Source organism: Aspergillus heteromorphus (assembly GCF_003184545.1).
Source record: "Aspergillus heteromorphus CBS 117.55 chromosome Unknown BO70scaffold_43, whole genome shotgun sequence".
Classification (NCBI taxonomy): domain Eukaryota; kingdom Fungi; phylum Ascomycota; class Eurotiomycetes; order Eurotiales; family Aspergillaceae; genus Aspergillus; species Aspergillus heteromorphus.
This window is the reverse complement of record NW_020290448.1, coordinates 123931-141308: the sequence shown is the minus strand read 5'-3', so window position 1 is coordinate 141308 and position 17378 is coordinate 123931. Positions and strand designations below refer to the sequence as shown.

The following is a 17378-nucleotide window of genomic DNA, read 5'->3' as shown; positions in this document are numbered from 1 at the left end:
GGTTATTGGCAGCGTCCAGCGATGGCTGACTTCCAAACCGCGATGGACCGCTAGAGACAAACTCGCGCCAGACGCGAGCGACCCACGGTCATCGCTTAGTTTATTCGAACCAGCTCGCGGACGACCCCCATGGCCAGCATGGCTCCCTCCCCTTGCTGCTGGAGGGCCTCTCCATGATGTCAGGATTGCTCTGCGCTCGGGGTTCAGGGCTGATCCCGCATCATTGACCCTGACGGAGCAGTCGGAAGTTCATATACCGGCCAGCAACCACGAACGAGAAGAACCCAATTGCTCTTGCTCTCTTGCTCTCTCCTACTCCTCTCTACTATGCTTCCCACCAGTCACCTCCATTGAACCACGAACAGCATGTCTTCCACTCGCGCAAAGGGGAACACGGCTGTGAATGGGAATGGGGGCACCACCACCACCACAACCACCACAACCACCGCCAACTCCCTCCCCATCCTCCGCGAGACGGTCAACACTGTCTCCCACGAGTGTCCCTCGCGCCTGGGAGCCTCCGCGAGCGAGGTCCAGGCCAAATCACCCACCCTCGATGTCTTCTTCGATGCCATCGCCGCGGAACGACTGCGGCGCATGCCCCCGGATGGCAGTCGGTTAGATGGAGCCCTGCGGCGCGCGTCTCGCCTCGCCGTCGCGGTGGGCTCGCTGCGAGACTCGGTCTACAGCTTCATGGACGGCGCGGAGGAGGCCACCCAGTTGGTCTGGGGCACCACCCTGCTGCTGCTGGAGATGGGGATCGACCACATCGAGGTCATCGACAGCCTCTTCGGCCGGTACGGGCGCATCACGCTGGGCATCTCGCTGTTGCTGCAGCAGGAGACCTTCTTCCCGACCTCGCGGGCCCTGCAGCAGCAGGTGGCCGAGATCTATGCCCACCTGCTGCAGCTGGTCGTGCATGTCGCCTCCGAATATCGCCAAGGCACGCGCACGCAGCACTGGCAGACGGTGAGCAGCGCCGTCGATACGGCCTTCTTCCGCTACACGAATCGCTTCGTCACCCACTGGCGTCGCATCTCAGCCATCGTCCTCGAGTCCAGCACGGCCAAGATGACCGCCACCGTCGATCTGTCCGCCATCTACCAGTTCCTCGAGCTGCAGGACCGCCCCCTGCAGATGCTGCTTGAGGGCCACAACCACTCCCTGGCCGACGGCTCCTTCGCCTGGTTTGACCCCCATCTCACCACCTTCGCCATGGGACGGCGCAGTCTGCTGATGGTCCGCGGCAACCCGGGCGCCGGCAAGAGTGCCCTGGCCCAGTGGACGGTCGAGCGATTGCAGGCCTCATCGGAATACGACATCTGGAACGTCATCCCCGTCACCATCCGCTCGGACGTGCCCATCTCCACCCTCACCCTCAGCATTCTCAAGGGCATCCTCATCCAGATGCTCGACCACTGCGTCAGCAGCCGCAAGACCCAGGACGGCATCCTGGTGGCCGTCATGGGCGCCCTGGAGCTGGCCGTGTCCGGAGCCTCCGACCCCCAGGTCGAGGGCCAGCTGTGGACGGCGATCCGCACGGCAGTGCAGTCGAATCTGCACTTCATGCTGGTGATCGACGGCTTCGACCAGATGAAGCACGCGGAGACCACCGTCGGCGCCTTCCTGGGCCTGCTGCAGGACACCGTCGCCAACACGCCCTCCAAGCTGGTCATCTTCAGCCGTCCCATGTCCGCCGATCTGCTGCCCATCCGCGAGACGGTCGTCACGCACCAGGTGGCCATGAACGCCGCCACCACCCAGCTGGACCTGCAGGCGGCCGTGACCGACATGATGATCGCCGACTCAGCCTTCTCCGGTCTCGAGGCGACTCAGCGCGAGTCCCTGAGTGCGGCCATTGTGACGCGATCCTTGGGCTGCTTCGTGTGGGCCCAGCTGGCCGTCGAGGCAGTGCGCCACCAGACGACCTTCCACGACATGAACTCGGCCGTGGCGCGCATGCCCAAGACGCTGGGCGACCTGATCGACTCGCACCTGCGTAACATCAACCTGAACCGCGTGGGCACGCAGAGCCTGCTGGCCTGGCTGGCCGCCAGCGAGCGGCCCCTGCGCATCCCCGAGGTCGAGCAGCTGCTGGCCGTCGATCTGGGGACGCTGAAGGTCGCCGCACGCACCCCCAACGTCGAACGCGACGTCTTCCAGCCCTTGAACCGGCTGATCTCGGTGCGCGATGGCTTCGTCGCCTTTCGCCACCCCATGATCCGCGAGCACCTGCAGGCACGCGCCCAGATGCGCCAGGAGCTGCCTTTCTCGCTGGCGGACGCCCACTACGACCTGCTTATCCGCTGCCTGGCCTGGGTGCGTCGCTCCGTGACGGACGAGGTCACCGTGGCCTGGGACAAGATGAGTGTCTACGTGCGCGACCGCTATCTGGACGCGTACGTGCTGCTGGAATACACTGCGCGGTACTGGCTGTCACACATGCTGGCCTCGCCGATGGCCTCGTCGGACCGCGAGCTGTCGTTCCCAACCTCCTTCCGCCGCGCCATGCCCGATACCGTACTGTTCGCTCAGCTGGAGCTGACCAACCGTGAGTCACAGTTCAGCCGCTCCAGCATCGTGGAGCTGTACCGACTGGCCGTCGGGGTGCGTCGCGTGGTGCTGGGCAACGAGGCCCCGGCGGTGCTGCAGACCCTCATCCTCAGCGCGCGTGCGGCCGAGAAGGCTCACGCCTCGTGGGCCAACGACCATCTGTACCAGGCCTGGACCCTCAGTCGCAGCCAGCTGGGCACCTCCAACGACCTCACCCGCGATCTGGAGCAGATGCTGGTGGCCACCCCCGAAGGTGCCGGACGTGCGGACCGCGCTGCAGGGCTCAAGACCGATGCCCTGCGCGACATGACGCTGGCCGGCTGGGGCTCGTCGGACCTCAGCTTCGCACAGCGGCTGCAGTACCTTGACCGGTTGGTCACCACGTACCAGGAGAACAAGCAGAACGACGAGGCCTACGCCGTGTCCAAGCAGTTCTACCGGCAAACGGTCAAGACGTACGGCGCGCACTCGTCCGAGACGGTCCAGGCGGCCGACTTCCTGACGAAGCATTTCAAGATCGCCCCCCCCGACGAGCTGGCCCTGGAGCTGGCGCGCACCAAGTACGAGACGATGGTGCAGTCGATGGACGCCACTGACCCGCGACGCATCGCGTACTCGCTGTACCTGGCGCAGCTGTACGAGGAGAACGGGCACGCGGGCAAGGCCGAGACGGTGCTGTCGCGCCTGTGGGCTGGATTGTCGGCACGCGAGGTCGACACCACCAGCTCGTGGGACCAGAAGACCAAGGTGGCCTTCTACTACTCGCAGTTCCTGCGGCGGCAGCACCGGCCGGACCAGGCGACGACGATCCTGCGCGAGCTGTCGGCCGAGCTGGAGGCCGAAGGGGGCGTCAAGTCGCCCGAGATGGTCAAGCGAGCCGACGAGCTGCGCGGCGAGGCGCGCGAGATGAACCTGACGGACATGGATCGAGCCCTGGCGATGCAGATGTGGAAGTACTACCAGACCTCGGGCGAGCAGTACTCGCCCCAGGCCGTGTCGCTGGCCGAGTCCCTGACGGACGGCATGATCCCCACGCGCGAGGCCTCGACGGCCGAGACCGAATACATGCTGGCTGCCGTGTCCCCCGAGGACTACGAGCTGCTGCCCGGCTGGATCGACACGCTGGCGTCGGCCGGCAGCGAGCGCGACGGTGACATGATGGCCATCCTGATGCTGTCGCACCAGCTGGCGACGCAGCACATCCGCGATGAGGAGTGGCGCGAGGGCAGCCACTGTGCCTGGGCGGTGCTGAAGCACACCTGGCCGTCGGTCGAGGATGCGCAGAGCAAGGCCAAGTTCTCGTCCGAGCTGGCCCCCGTCATGTCGACGCTGGCCCTCGACTATGCGTACTGCCTGTTCCGGCGGCTGGACGTCTCGACGGCCACGGTCGTGTATGGCAACGCCTTCCGGGCGTCCATCACGGCCGAGCAGGTGGCTGTGCCGGCCGTCAACACCGTCATGAAGACGGTGGTCGAGTTCTACGAGACCACCTTCCAGTTCGACAAGGCGCTGGTGCTGCTGCATCAGGTCAGCGAGTTCTACGCCTCGCGCCTGGGCGTGCAGGACAAGAACACCCTGGACAGCCTCTACTACGAGGCCGACCTGGCGCTGCGCCTGAACCGCCGCCTCGAGGCCGAGGACAGCTACCGCCGCATCTATCAGGGCTGCCTGCGCGACGGCAAGATCTCCTCTTCCGGCGTGCGCGCGGCCGTGGCCCTGGTGACGCTGTACGAGCAGGACAAGAAGTGGGACGCCGCGCTGGAGGTCTATCGCCACCTGTGGCCGACGCTGGTGCGCTTCGACGAGAAGGACGGCTATGACCGGGCCCTGCTCGAGGGCCTGCTCCCCAAGACCTATACCGGCTACGTTGCCATCCTCGACAGCACGTCCAGCGAGGCCGGATACGCCGAGCGCCATCAGGTGGCCCAGCAGCACCAGCAGCTGTGTCGCAAGCTGTACGGGCCCACCAGCGCGCGCACCCGCGACGCCACCATGTATCTGGCGGCGCTGTGTGCCGGGAGCGATCACCACCGCGGCGAGGCCATCGACCTGTACCGGCAGGTGCTGAAGACCAACGACTGGGTGTCGGCCGCCGAGGCCTCGCGGTCGCTGCCGGAGATGACCCAGCCGCTGCCCATGGACATCAAACACCGCATGGCCCAGCTGCACATGCGCCAGAAGGACACCTCGCCGCAGGCCTGCGCCCTGTACACGGAGGAGCTGGCGCTGTCCAAGCAGCAGCAGGGGCTGTCCGCGCCCACCACGCTGCTGTGGCTGCGCGAGATCGCCCGGATGTACTCCCTCCAGGACAGCATCGACTCGCGACGCAAGGGTGCCGTGCTGCTGAACGAGCACGTCGACGAGGTTGTGCATGTCACGGCCAACCACGACGCGCTGGTCGACCGCGCGCGCCAGCTGGCGGAAATCTACCTCGAGTGTGGCTACACGACCGAGGGCTGGGAGCTGATCGACCGGCTGCACCAGCAGGTCATCCACGACACGCCGGCCGCACAGCGCCAGAACCTGGAGGAGTACCGGCCGGCGGTGTTTGTGGCCTCGTTCGAAGAGGTGTTCGGGCGGACGCGGTCCTCGCGGCAGATCCTGGACGACCTGGCCCGTGAAGGCCAGGTGTACAACGTCTTCCAACAGAGCCTATCCAGCCACGACCTGATGCCGACGCTGGCGGCTGGCGAGAAGCTGCATCGGTTGCAGACGGAGCAGAAGCGCACTGCGTCCGCGCAGAAGACGCAGGACAAGCTGTACGAGTACTTCTGCAACACCCTGTCCGTGGCCCAGCCGCTGCGCAAGAAGGACGTCGTGCACCAGTTCTATGCCATGTGCCGCCGCGAGTCGCTGCACGACGACTACAACATCAACATCGTCACACAGTCCACCAGCCTGGTGCGCGACCTGTGCAACCGGTCGCGGTTCCAGGACGCGGCGGACGTGACAGGGGTGTTCCACTCGTTCGTCCATCTCACGGACGGGCTGCGGCTGACGGAGAGCCTCTTCACGGCGATTAAGCTGTGTCTGTATCTCAGCGGGTACCAGGTGCCCAAGTGCACGGACGGCACGACGGCCAAGGCGATGTCGCTGGAGTCGCAGATGCTGCTGCAGGAGATCATGACCAACGCCAAGGACCTGCAGCTGGAGTTCTCGGAGCTGCCGTTCGAGGAGCTCAACGACCTGGTGACGGTGCTGGGCGAGCACGAGCTGTTCGAGGACCTGGAGGCGATCCTGACGGATCTGTGGACGTCGCGCATCGTGCAGAAGACGTGGACCCTGCCGGCGGTGGTGTGGATCGGCCGCCGCCTGGTCGAGACGCGCTTCTGTCGCGGGCACGTCAGCGCAGCGACGACGCTGGGCAAGGACATCTGCTACAACCTGCGCCAGGTCTGGGGCAACTCGGACCCGGTGACCCTGGAGATGAACAAGCTGCTGTCCGGCCTCTACGCCGCGTCGGGCAACCACCTGGCCGCGGCGGCGCTGCACGAGACGGCGCTGGCCGAGCTGCTGAACAGCGAGACGGAGGACCAGACGGCGGCGGTCGAGGCCGTCACGCAGCATCTGGACCTGCTGCAGCATGCCCAGTCGCGACTGTCCAAGGAAGGCCAGAGTGCCGCCATCGACGCCGAGGCCGCGCAGGAGCGCGTGCAGCAGATCGCCACCAAGTTCGGGCTGTCGTCGGCTCGCCTGCAGGCCACGACGTCGTCAGCAGGCGACGAGTCGGTGGGCATGTGGGAACGGCCGCGGCGGTTCAGTCTGGACGTCGAGGAGACGGCGAAGCATTCCAACCATCTCCGGCAGTCGAGCGGATCATCGTTGCTGACGGGCAATGCGGGTGCCAAACGGCTGTCCATCACGGCGCTGTAGGAGGCTATATAAGATAGGGTTAGGGTTTGTGGGGGGGGGGGTTATCAGATTGTTTCCCAGAACGCCTGTGATTGTGATCGGATTTGTGCTTGTACTGCGGTTGTATATCCTAGTAATGGTGTTAATAGTGCTGGATAAAGGATAGTGGTCGTGTAATAATAATATCATGATTTTTGTGAGGATCGACGATGGATTGTAGAGATGTGTAGATGCAGAATGGGTCGAAGTCGACTCCACAATATCGCCGGTCAGGATCAATCGGATCCATCGGATCCATCGAAGGGGATCGATCCACTTGGGGCTGCGAGGGAGTCGTGATATCATCAGTCATGCATGCATGCATGCATGCTGACAGAATCCCTTCCAACGGGTTAGTGTCGCGCTCAGTCCATGGCAGATCAGATGCCTCTTAACCCCGTCCCGATCTCCAGTAAATCCCTCTAAAGCCCGCTAAGTCCGGCTTAACCCTATAAAACTTCCCTTTCCTCGTCCTCTTCATCCCTCGCTATCCTCTCCAGCAATTCTCCCAGACACCCAAAGCCAGCCATGTCTTCCCAACTACATTTCCTCTACAACCAAGTCTTCGTGACCCCCCAACTCCCCCCCACCTCCTTCGCCCACCAGACTGTGATCATCACCGGGTCCAACACCGGTCTGGGCCTCGAAGCCGCGCGCCACATCGTCTCACAAGGCGCCGGGAAAGTCATCCTCGCCGTCCGCAACATCACCGCCGGCGAAGCCGCCCGAGAGTCGATCGAATCCACGACGCAACGGACGGGCGTCGTGGAAGTCTGGCCGCTGGACCTGAGCTCCTACGCATCCGTGCTCGCCTTCGCCGACAAAGCCACCCAGACCCTCGCGCGCCTCGACGTCCTGCTCGAAAATGCCGGCATCGCGACCGAGAAATACGCGCAGAGTGAGGGCCACGAACGCACCGTCACCGTGAACGTCATCAGCACTTTCCTGCTCGCCGTCCTGCTCCTCCCAAAACTCCGCGCCACGGCGAGCGAGCACCCCGAGGGGCCCGCCCCGAGACTGAACATCGTGGCCAGCGAGGTGCATGCGTGGGCGAAGTTCCCGGAGCGGAAGGCCGCGCAGATCTTCGAGGCGTTGGATGATGAGGCCGCTGGGACCATGGGAGAGCGGTATCAAACGTCGAAGTTGTTGGATGTGTTGCTGACGCGGGAGCTGGCCGACAAGCAGCCGGATCAGAGTGTGGTGATCAACTACCTGAATCCCGGGTTCTGTCGCACGCTGCTGGGGAGGGATTCGGACTCGTGCGCGTTTGCAGCCATGCAGAGGGTGCTGGGACGCACCAGCGAGGTGGGCAGTCGCACGCTGGTCGCCGCGGCGGCGGCCGGGTGGGAGAGCCATGGCGAGTACATGTCCAACGGGGTGGTGGCGCCACATGCGCTGTCTCCGCTGGTGACGAGTGCCGAGGGCAAGGAGCTGCAGGGCAGGCTTTGGGGGGAGTTGGAGGCCATCTTGGAGGTCATTCGACCGGGGGTGATGAAGGGGTTGAGAGGGTAGATGCGACCCTTCGGGATGGGCTTGGGGTAGGTATGCTGGACATCGCCACTCAAATTCTATCGCATAGGTTTCTTTGTTAATACATACTGTGATTCATACAGCTTGTTCACTGGTTGTGGTACAGTAGGCGCTAACAAGAAATGCTCTACTGGTGGATCACGGGCTCGCGCAAGTCCCATCCGTCAGAGCGTGTCGTAATATAAGAGGTTCCCCCCCCCCCCCGGGAGAGATAACTGTCGACGGCGGGGGAGGGGGAGACAAGCGAAATGACAACGGAGTGTTGCCGTCGGTGGAGCTGCTGTCATCCAGCTGGATCTTCGCATCGCGGACGGTGGACCAGTCCGGTCCGAACTGCGTCGACGTAAGAAGCTTCATCAGGAACCGGTCCTCGTCCCCGGCCGTCGGTATATCGGTTATCCCCAGCTGTCTCCGCTGCAGGTCCGTCTTCAGGGTCCGGGTCGCCAGCGCCACGGATACACTGGTGTTCAGGATGCCTTCGCAGTGCGGCCAGGCGTGCAAGGCCTGAACGGCCCGGACGCGGACGCGCAGATCCGCACATTTGGTGGCCACCGTGTGCAGACCCTGAATGAAGCCGAGGTCGATGGTGAAGGCCGGGCGCTCTGGAAACCGCTCCATGAGGGCCTCACAGGCCGACAGAACGGCCAGGTGCTGGGGGGTCAGCGACGGGAGATCCTGCTCCGCGGTCAGACTGTCCTCGACGGCGAGGCGCTGCGATAGATATTGTAACCGGACCATCTCCGCTCCCCGCTGATCCTTGGGGGTCAGGGTGCGGTGCGATACCGCGTGGAAGATGGTGAGCTGGTCATTGAATAGGTCCAGCAGGAAGAGGAGTTCCTGTTGCCTCCGCCACAGCTCCCCCTGCTGCGCCGTCTTTTCGGCCTCGGAGAGTCGCCAGCAGTAGGCGAGAAATGGGCTGGTGTTTTTCAGAATCTGATTGATCGTCTGCCGGGCATCCTCCACGGTATGGAAGGTGGAAAGGAAGCTGGACGGCGTCTGCTCGGGTGCCAGCGCATCGCGCACGTCCACGCTGACAAAGTGGGCGGACTGCACATGCAGATAGATCAGGGCGTCGACCAGGGGCCGCATGAAGGGTAACTCGCGCTCCCCCCGGTGCTGAGAATATCTCACTATCTGCATCCCATTGCGCAGGTGCACGAAGGCACTGTCGTAGCGCCCCAGAAGCAACTCCGACAGGACAAAGAGGAGGCAGCACAGCAGGGTGACTTGGCGCAGCTGGGGGTCCGAGGAGGCGCGGCGTTTGCTCAGCAGGGCGAAGGACCGCGAGGCCTGCTCGAGGGCGTAGGCGTGCTGCGCATTGCCCAGGTTGTCCCCGGTCAGGGTCATGCGATTGGCCTCGGCGTCCTGGTAGATGGCACTGAGCATGTTGACGGCATGGCAGACGGCGGGCTCGGCCTGGCTCATCTGCAGGACGTGTCTCTGCCAGAGGGGGGAGTCAAAGAAGCCGACCAGACCAGGCACGACGCGTTGTCGGAAATAAGAAAAGCCTCGCCTCTCGTCGGGGCCCATCGGCCCGCAGTAGCGCATGAGGGGGTTGGGCGGGATCAGAAACGTGGGCTTCCGGAGGGGGAGCCGGTGCACATCGTATCCATCGCATTTGCGGCCCGTCGAGGTACATCTGATGCAGGCCCCGGGGGTTTCATCGCATTTCACACGACGGGCACTCATGGGGGGGTCAGTCCACGGGCATCGATGGATTTGGGGGGGGGGGGGGGAGGGGGATGATGCGACTCACCGGCAGGTTCGACATCCTGTTTTGGACCTCTTCCGGGGGGTTCTGGATATCTTGGGGGCAGCGATGGGGATTGTGTTGGGCATGGTGGGGCTTCAGGGCTTCAGGGCTTCAGGGGGGGGGGAGGAAAGCAAGAAACGAGGAAGGGAGATGCGGAGGGGAAGTCAAGCCAACCCCATCGGAGGCAGGATTGTTCCGCGACCAGGGCGTGCATTAGCGCGAGGGATTGGCATCGTTAGTGAGGCCCTTGTCCTGGAGACATTGGACAGGGATACACAACAATGTACTGGAACAAAGCGCGACCAGCGAGGGGATCGTCGCTGGAAGCCTGGAAGACCAAGCGATGATGGGCCAGGTTAGGGTTGGGGTTGACGCAGGGATGCAGCACACCAATGCAGGCAGGGGAGCAACGTTGCACACTCCGGGGATGCTTCCAGGGTCTCTTGGAGTCTCACGGTCCACCAGACTGCAACATTCGGATGTTGATCCTGCAGGATGCACTAACTATCTGTCACTGACAGGTAGATACGGAGTACTATTCCATGTCAGCTTCTAGGCTACTGACTGGCCTCACTGCCTGCATCAGCCTCTGGAACAGAACAGGCGGGAAAGGACTTACCCCCCCGAAGAGGAGAAAGCTGCGCCACTGGCCAGCATGACAATACAGCCCGTACAGCCCGTACAGCCCGTATTTTCAATACTCCCGCACACAGGCAACACCGTTTCGCCGCCGGTGAGTGGCTCCCCCCCCCCCCCCCGTCTCAGCCCTACAAGGTCGCCCCCACTGCCCGGAAGGGATTCAATCATCATTACTCGTACATCCAATAATCCCATGCAGCTGCGGCCAGGGACTTACTCTAACAAGTGAACAACATGATACTATGCAACTAACTAATTGACAGTGTGCCACCACCACGTCATCACCCGCAGCAGCCACCGTTCCCCCGGCGAGAAGGGCAGCAAGGGTAGCGGCCGCCGGAACGCCCACCCCAGCCCCTCGCGCAGCTGCATCTCCACCACCCGCCGCCAGTCCACCTGGTGCGCAAAGTGCAGCGGGAAGTGATGCTGGCTGATCGACTTGATGGTGCAGTCCATCTTCGGGTGCTCCTGGAGCTCGATGTGTGGCTGCAGCAGGAACGGATGCGCGCCTTCCAGGTCCAGCTCCACCCGCAACGACCCCGTGCTGCTGAACTGCCGCACCTGCACCGCCAGATCATTGTTGCGGTGGCGCGAGTCCCGCGCGCTGCGGTCGTGGACGATGGTGAGGTCGATGAGCGGGTGTCCCGTCCGCTCGACGAGGTGCCGGTGGGATGGGTGCGGGGCGATATTCACCTGGAACTGGCCCTCGACGATCAGGTTGGGCGACAACGGTTTCGAGTGCACGAAGACGCGCGTGAATCGGAGGGGGAGGTCGATGAGCGCCAGCGAATGCATCACCACCTTCCGCGACGGCGTCGTCTCTGCGTCGGCCAGCATCCGGCGTGCCAGCCCGTTGTTCACGTACTGCACCAGGTGCTCGCAGATCCGATCCTGGTACATGTGCCAGAACCGCTGCATCACCCCGTTGACCCACTCCACCGTCTCCCCGTCCGCCAGGATCTTGCGGGCATGGTAGCGCCGGCATTCGTCCCGGATGATGCGCTGCACGCGGGTCGACGACACCACCGCGTAGGCTCGGCACACCCCCAGCACGATAAAGAGCCAAGTGAAGCCCAGCTCGAGACGGCCGATACACCAGGCGGCGAGGCAGACGACCACGATGATGCGGGAATCGTCGTAGGTTTGCTGCAGAATCTCCAGCACGTTGACGGGCTCCGGGGCCAGCGTGGCTTTGCCCATGGCGATCACGCGGCAAGCAGCAGTAGTTAACTGGAGGGTTCAAAAGAATAATAGGGGGAAAAATGGACAGAAGTTGCCGAAGAAGCCTCTTGGGCGGATGGGTTCGATGGTCTAGGGGATACAGGATGATGTTGGGGTAAGAAGGCCCATGGTCGGAGGGACCAGCATGTTGTTGGGGTGAGGGTAAAGAGGAGGAAAGAAGAGCGGTGTTGACGATGTGAGAGGCCTTTTATATGGGGTTCTAGTAGCTGCTGCCTTGCAGATGCAGGGCTAAGCCACGCCTCCTGCCAGGTGGTAACAACGCACGGCAGGGCTGAGGCCCGTATTGCAAAAACACATCTTCCGGGTATTTGCTCGGCCGTAGCCGGTCAACCCCCAAGGTCCCTTGAGCCCTCCTCTGTGACCTGTGAAACTGGAAACATGGTAAAATCATGAAATGATGGTTCTACACCCGACATCATACCCTCTAGGCCCATTTCCCCAGCAGCGCCATGACGCCTACCCCCAGCAACACGCAGCACAGCATCCCCAGCAGGTGCGCCCGCCGCTTGGTCCGGTCCGGGTTAAACAGAAAGTCGCGCGCCAACAGCTCCACCAGCCCGCTGTAGATCAGAACCCCCGCAGAGATGGCGTTCAACACCCCCTGCACGATCGTTGCCGTCTTGGACCCCGAGTTATACGTGGTGCGCACCCCCAGCCCGATCCCGATCGAGACCGGTGTGGTGAGGCCATATGCCATGCAGAGCACCCAGGGCAGCCACCGGCGTGGGCCAAAGTGGAGGGCAGACATTTGCGCCCCGATGCCCAGGCCCTCAAACGCTTGATGAAAGACCAACACCGGGTACAGAGTCGTGAACTCATCGCCGGTAACTCCCAGATTCAGTCCGATGATGACGGAGTGGAAGATGATGCCAAATTCCAGGATGAGAAAGGCCGCGATGTCCTTTCGGAATGACCGTTCGGATCCGAAGGAGCTTACCTCCACAGGGGGCTCGGGCCACTTGGGCCCCGAGAGGGTATCGCTTTCCACAGACGTGCTGTCGCTCTGCAGCAAGCTAGTTCGAATTAGAAATCGGTCGGTCGCGCCGTGCTCCTTCTCCACGCCATATGTCCTCTCCACGTACACCTCGGACGCCACGTCCATCAGAAAGATAACTATCACCGACCCCAGGACAATGGCGGCACACCAAGAATAGTCCGCCCAGTGCCCTGATATACCCACGCAGCTGTTTGTGCCGATTCCCTCGTATGCCGGGTCCAAGAGGTGGATGAAGGCCGTGGCAACAATGACCCCGGTGCCGAAATATCGAGCGAAGAGGTAGACCGGGTAGGGGATATTCCACCGCGGAACTCTTCTTGCCACTACAGGGAAGAGTGTGAATGCTGACGAACTCACTAGAATGACGAAGATGGAAGAGATGCGCGCCCCGAGTCGTCCGTTGTATTCATTTTCCGACAGCTGCAGGTAGCAGTAGATTTCCTCAACACTGGCTGTGTCCAGGTTCACGTTGGTTGGGTCGAACGACGGCATGATGTCAGGTTGCCGATGTGAAACCCGAGTGCGATGATAGAAGATTCAACACCCTCTTGTTATATCGAGACCCGGGGTACCTTGGGAGACCGGCTCATTCCCTTTACCTGGCCACAGGGTCCTTATGTGTGTTCACAGTTTGATGCCATGTGAAGCCTCTTGCATGACAGAAGTCCCCAAGGTAGTGGTCTAACCTAAGTAGAATTCACATACTGCGTGGCCTCTCGGCAGTAGGGGTAGGGGCCTGCAGTCGCGCGGAGTGGGTGCATCGCATTGCTATTCTAGGCATTTGGACCAACGCAACAGACCGGCAACACAATACCAAGGTTCTCACCATCAGACATAACACCAGGATGAAGAGCATTGTTGTGAAATGTGGTTTGATGCAGCTGTGGAAATACCTTATCTCTGACATTGCCATGGTCTTGGAAATTATCATCTGAGCAGGTTTCCAAATAACGTTGATGGGAAGGGGTATGTTTTTTCTACCTCACCGAAGACCCGAATGACCGGATAGGGTGCCTGCTTTGGGATCCAATGCCTTGCATACGCCCAGAAACGTGTTGCTGTAGGCATTGAGGTACCTGCGAGTGCCCGAGGTCTGAATTAGGCTCACTGTATCTTCTCTTCTCCTCCCCCCCGCCCCCCCTTCCCCCTTCAAAGACCTCACTGAAATCTGATTACACCGTGTTTAGCGCAAGCAGAATCGCAGTTCCATGACTCTCTCGCGATTTCAGCACAGCTCCATCAAAGCTGATCAGCATGACGGGAGTTACCTTCGCCAGCACGTCTTCATCGTCAATGACATCATGGCACAAGGAGCATTCCGGTCTCCTTGGCCCAAATTTTGACGAGCAGAACGGCATCGTTCACATACGGCCGTACACACCGCAGGTTGATGATCCGCTCCATTGCTGAAGTGAACTCGACGCCTACACAGAGAGAATCTCATAGTCAGGCGACTAATCTCTGGTGCAGCTCTCTTCCTCTGTGTCCGCGTCAAAATGGTTGGGTCCGACTGACGAGCAGATGTATCAGCCAGTCAACGATGATACATGGTGCCTGTCCAGGTGAGACACGGCCGAAGTTTCTAGAAACATGGCGACGATTATCCCTCCGATCCCGAGGGGAAATGACGGCAAACTGACTTTCCGGTCTATCGTCTCATCTGAGTTAATTGCAACCGCGGGTTGGAGATGAAGAGTAGATGAATGACGGCCAGCTGTTGAGTTTGTGGAGAAGAGGTCAATATCGCCGTCCGACCAACCGGCCTCCTTCTGCCCTCGTCAGGGGGCGGATATTCGGTTCTATATCATCACCAGATATTATTGACGTTCCGGGATATGGCCTGATGGACCTCTGCGGGCGGCCATATGCCTCGTGCTTTGCTCCGCCTGTGCTGGGGTGTGGAGAACGCCCCCATCAACGATTCCGCGTCGATTAATCTGGCCGATGCAGGGTGAAATGGAGCGGAGGCATCCCCCCGCAACACACGGAAGCCCAGGGCTATAGCACGGCTGGCTATTGAGCTATCAACCAGTAGCAATCAGCAAAGATGTGAATAGGAGTTCATGACGATCTGCTGGAGTCATCCTACAGTGGGGATCAAGTTCTGGCGCGGTGGAACGTCGTCCTGACGATCGCAGGGTTATCTGTTTCTCACCAGAGTCACCACCCGCCATGTCAATCACGTTGGCTCTGGATCCCGAGGACAAGTGAAGATCGTCCATGTCTCAGTCGGTCCCTGGAGACGGATTCTAGTGATGCAAGGCATGGTCGGACTTGGCCCTCGCCGACAGAGCTCAAACCGTTGCCCGATCGGCAGGCGGAGCCACCGCGTCCAGCGAGAGGGCCGCGAATCTCTCCCGTCCGGGAGTTTCACCATGCGATCGGTGATCAATCTGCGACGCGCTCCGCCATGATTAACACGGCCGTTTCCATGTTCGCTCAAACGTCCCGCGCGTGCAACACAGCCGGGCCCGAGCCCTAATCGGTATGTTCTTCGAGTCTTCGAGTCTTCGACGACTCGACGACTTGACTGCTATATAAACACCACTCGACACCGGGCTCGTCAGTGGTCATCACGAATTCGACATCACGCTCTTTTTATTCCTATCCTTGTCTTGACTTTCTTCTTGTTGCGAGAACTGCTGGGTCAGTCATTCCTTTCCGTATTGAGACACGACCATGCCCCTCCTTCGTCACCTTCTGACGGCAACCGCCTTGCTCGGTGCCTCTGCCCAGGCGGCAACAGGCGTCACTGGCAGCGCCTTTGGCTTTGCCAGCGGGACCACGGGTGGTGGTGATGCCACCCCTGCGGCGCCCAGCGACATCACCGAGCTGACGACCTGGCTGTCCGATAGCACCCCGCGGGTCATCCTCATCGACAAGGAGTTCAACTTCCTTGACAGCGAAGGCAAGTGCACCGACTGCGAGTGCTGCAAGCCGTCCTCGAACACTTGTGGCAGCTCGGGCCAGAATGCGGTCAAGCAGAACGGCTCCGACTGGTGCGGCAGCTACCCCAGCCTGACCTGCACCTACGACAACGCCGCCATCGAGGGCTTGGAGGTCGCCTCCAACAAGTCGATCGTCGGCGTGGGCAGCGCGGGTGTCATCCGTGGTAAGGGTCTGCGTATGGTGAACGGCGTCAGCAACATCATCGTCCAGAACATCCACATCACCCAGCTCAACCCCGAGTTCATCTGGGGTGGCGATGCCATCACCCTGGATGGCACCAACAACATCTGGATCGACCACGTCAAGATCAACCTCATTGGTCGTCAGATGTTTGTTGCCGGATATGAGGCCAGTATGTCTTCCTCCCTGTCACACTTCTCAGGTTAAATGGAGCGCTGACCGCCTGCAGGCCACAGCGTGACTATCTCCAACAGCGAGTTCGATGGCCAGACCAGCTGGTCTGCCACTTGCAATGGCCATCACTACTGGACTGTGTAAGTTGCCGACTCCCGTCCATCTCGACCGCAAGCACTTCTAACCGCCTCCAGTCTCGGATACGGCCACAACGACAAGGTCACCTTCGCCAATAACTACCTCCACCACACCTCCGGCCGGTCCCCCAAGCTCGAGTTCAACAGCTACTGGCACGCGTACAACAACTACTGGTTCAACAACACCGGCCATGCCTTCGATGTCGGCGAGAACACCCGCGCCCTGATCGAGGGTAACGTCATGGTCGATGTCAACACCCCTCTCCTGGCCGACAGCAACCCCGGTGCCGTCTTCGCCGTCAACTCCAGCGACGTGTCCACCTGCACCAAGGCCCTGGGCCGGACCTGCGTCGCGAACACCCTGATCAGCTCCGGCACCCTGACCGGCAGCAACAGCTCCGTTATCAGCAGCTGGCCCTCCGGCGAGTCGGATATCACCGTCAAGGCGGCCAGCCAGGTTGCCGCCTACGTCAAGGCCAATGCTGGGATCGGTAAGCTGAGCAACGGATCCGGCTCGTCCAGCACTGTTGCCGCCGTGGCCACCTCGGCTGTCGCCAAGCGTGCCGGCCCCGAGAGAGACGCTCCTTACGTGCCCGCGTTCTCTGAGGCTGGCCCCGGAGCCTCCGCTGTCCCCAGCCAGGCCTCCTGGTCGTGGAGGAAGGTCAGCACCGACGGCCCTGCCCCCACTGGCGCCTCTGGTCCCCAGGGTCTTGGTGCTCCCGTCCAGGGTTCCGCTCCCCAGGCCACTGGTCACGGCCACCACCATGGTCACCACGGCCATGGAAACTAAGCGGAGGGTCAGTTCCACTCGCATCAGATTCCAAACGCGTCCGATGCGTCCATAGCCCCATGGGTGGGTATCCGCCCCGATTGCCCGTGAGCCGCGGGCTTTCCTCTTCTTTGTACACTATCGGCGCGCGTCGCCGTGATAATCGTTTAGAATTATGATATATAGTCAATATACCATTGCCATGACGGGAAGTCGGAAAATTCGTCGGAGTAGTCTGTAGAGACGGCGATCTTGTTAGTCTGAGCAGCGAATCGAACCCGCTGGATAGGGACAAGGAAAACAGCGCCTGGACTCCCGGAGAAAAGCACGACACCACGTTGGGTGGACATTCGAAACTTTCGGCGGTGCAGCGTTGCAGCGTTGCAGCGTGTCCGAGGTGAATATAGAGATGGGGATGCCTTGAAGAAGGAGGGGGAAGGCGAGGTTCGAGAGAGCGTCAAAATGCGCCCTCATCACCTGACCGGCCAGCTCCAGCTGCAGCCTGCATCAGGTGACTCTTCCAGTCTCGATATCTTTTGACTCCGGAGTGGTAAAGTAGTAACT

At 61.5% G+C, this 17378-nt stretch overlaps 7 protein-coding genes across 7 annotated transcripts; 3 read left to right on the top strand and 4 right to left on the bottom strand.

Annotated features, from left to right (window-relative positions):
- Nucleotides 1-112: 112 nt before the first annotated feature.
- On the top strand, nt 113-6509 carry BO70DRAFT_419083 (uncharacterized protein). Its single transcript, XM_025547466.1, has one exon. It carries the CDS (start codon nt 367-369, stop codon nt 6424-6426), a length of 6060 nt encoding a protein of 2019 aa, XP_025394896.1. The 5' UTR covers nt 113-366; the 3' UTR covers nt 6427-6509.
- Nucleotides 6510-6586: 77 nt separating this feature from the next.
- Nucleotides 6587-8162, top strand: BO70DRAFT_366456 (putative short-chain dehydrogenase/reductase family protein). The gene has a single exon (XM_025544340.1). The coding sequence runs from the start codon at nt 6973-6975 to the stop codon at nt 7954-7956; it is 984 nt and encodes a 327-aa protein (XP_025394895.1). The 5' UTR covers nt 6587-6972; the 3' UTR covers nt 7957-8162.
- BO70DRAFT_433080 (Zn(II)2Cys6 transcription factor domain-containing protein) lies at nt 8113-9818 on the bottom strand (the record flags this gene model as incomplete). Its single annotated transcript, XM_025548382.1, has 2 exons — nt 9731-9818; nt 8113-9658 (listed from the first exon to the last, which is right to left on the bottom strand). Exons 1-2 carry the CDS (start codon nt 9811-9813, stop codon nt 8113-8115), a joined length of 1629 nt encoding a protein of 542 aa, XP_025394894.1. The 5' UTR covers nt 9814-9818.
- Nucleotides 9819-10539: 721 nt separating this feature from the next.
- On the bottom strand, nt 10540-11749 carry BO70DRAFT_366455 (uncharacterized protein). The gene has a single exon (XM_025544339.1). The coding sequence runs from the start codon at nt 11564-11566 to the stop codon at nt 10619-10621; it is 948 nt and encodes a 315-aa protein (XP_025394893.1). The 5' UTR covers nt 11567-11749; the 3' UTR covers nt 10540-10618.
- Nucleotides 11750-11808: 59 nt separating this feature from the next.
- zrfA (high-affinity Zn(2+) transporter ZRT1) lies at nt 11809-13105 on the bottom strand. Its single transcript, XM_025544338.1, has one exon. It carries the CDS (start codon nt 13095-13097, stop codon nt 12033-12035), a length of 1065 nt encoding a protein of 354 aa, XP_025394892.1. The 5' UTR covers nt 13098-13105; the 3' UTR covers nt 11809-12032.
- Nucleotides 13106-15096: 1991 nt separating this feature from the next.
- BO70DRAFT_171950 (pectin lyase F) lies at nt 15097-16964 on the top strand. Its single transcript, XM_025538373.1, has 3 exons — nt 15097-15906; nt 15964-16048; nt 16103-16964. The coding sequence occupies exons 1-3, from the start codon at nt 15285-15287 to the stop codon at nt 16833-16835; spliced, it is 1440 nt and encodes a 479-aa protein (XP_025394891.1). The 5' UTR covers nt 15097-15284; the 3' UTR covers nt 16836-16964.
- Nucleotides 16965-17340, bottom strand: BO70DRAFT_171951 (uncharacterized protein). Its single transcript, XM_025538374.1, has one exon. It carries the CDS (start codon nt 17286-17288, stop codon nt 17070-17072), a length of 219 nt encoding a protein of 72 aa, XP_025394890.1. The 5' UTR covers nt 17289-17340; the 3' UTR covers nt 16965-17069.
- Between the last annotated feature and the right edge of the window lie 38 nt (nt 17341-17378).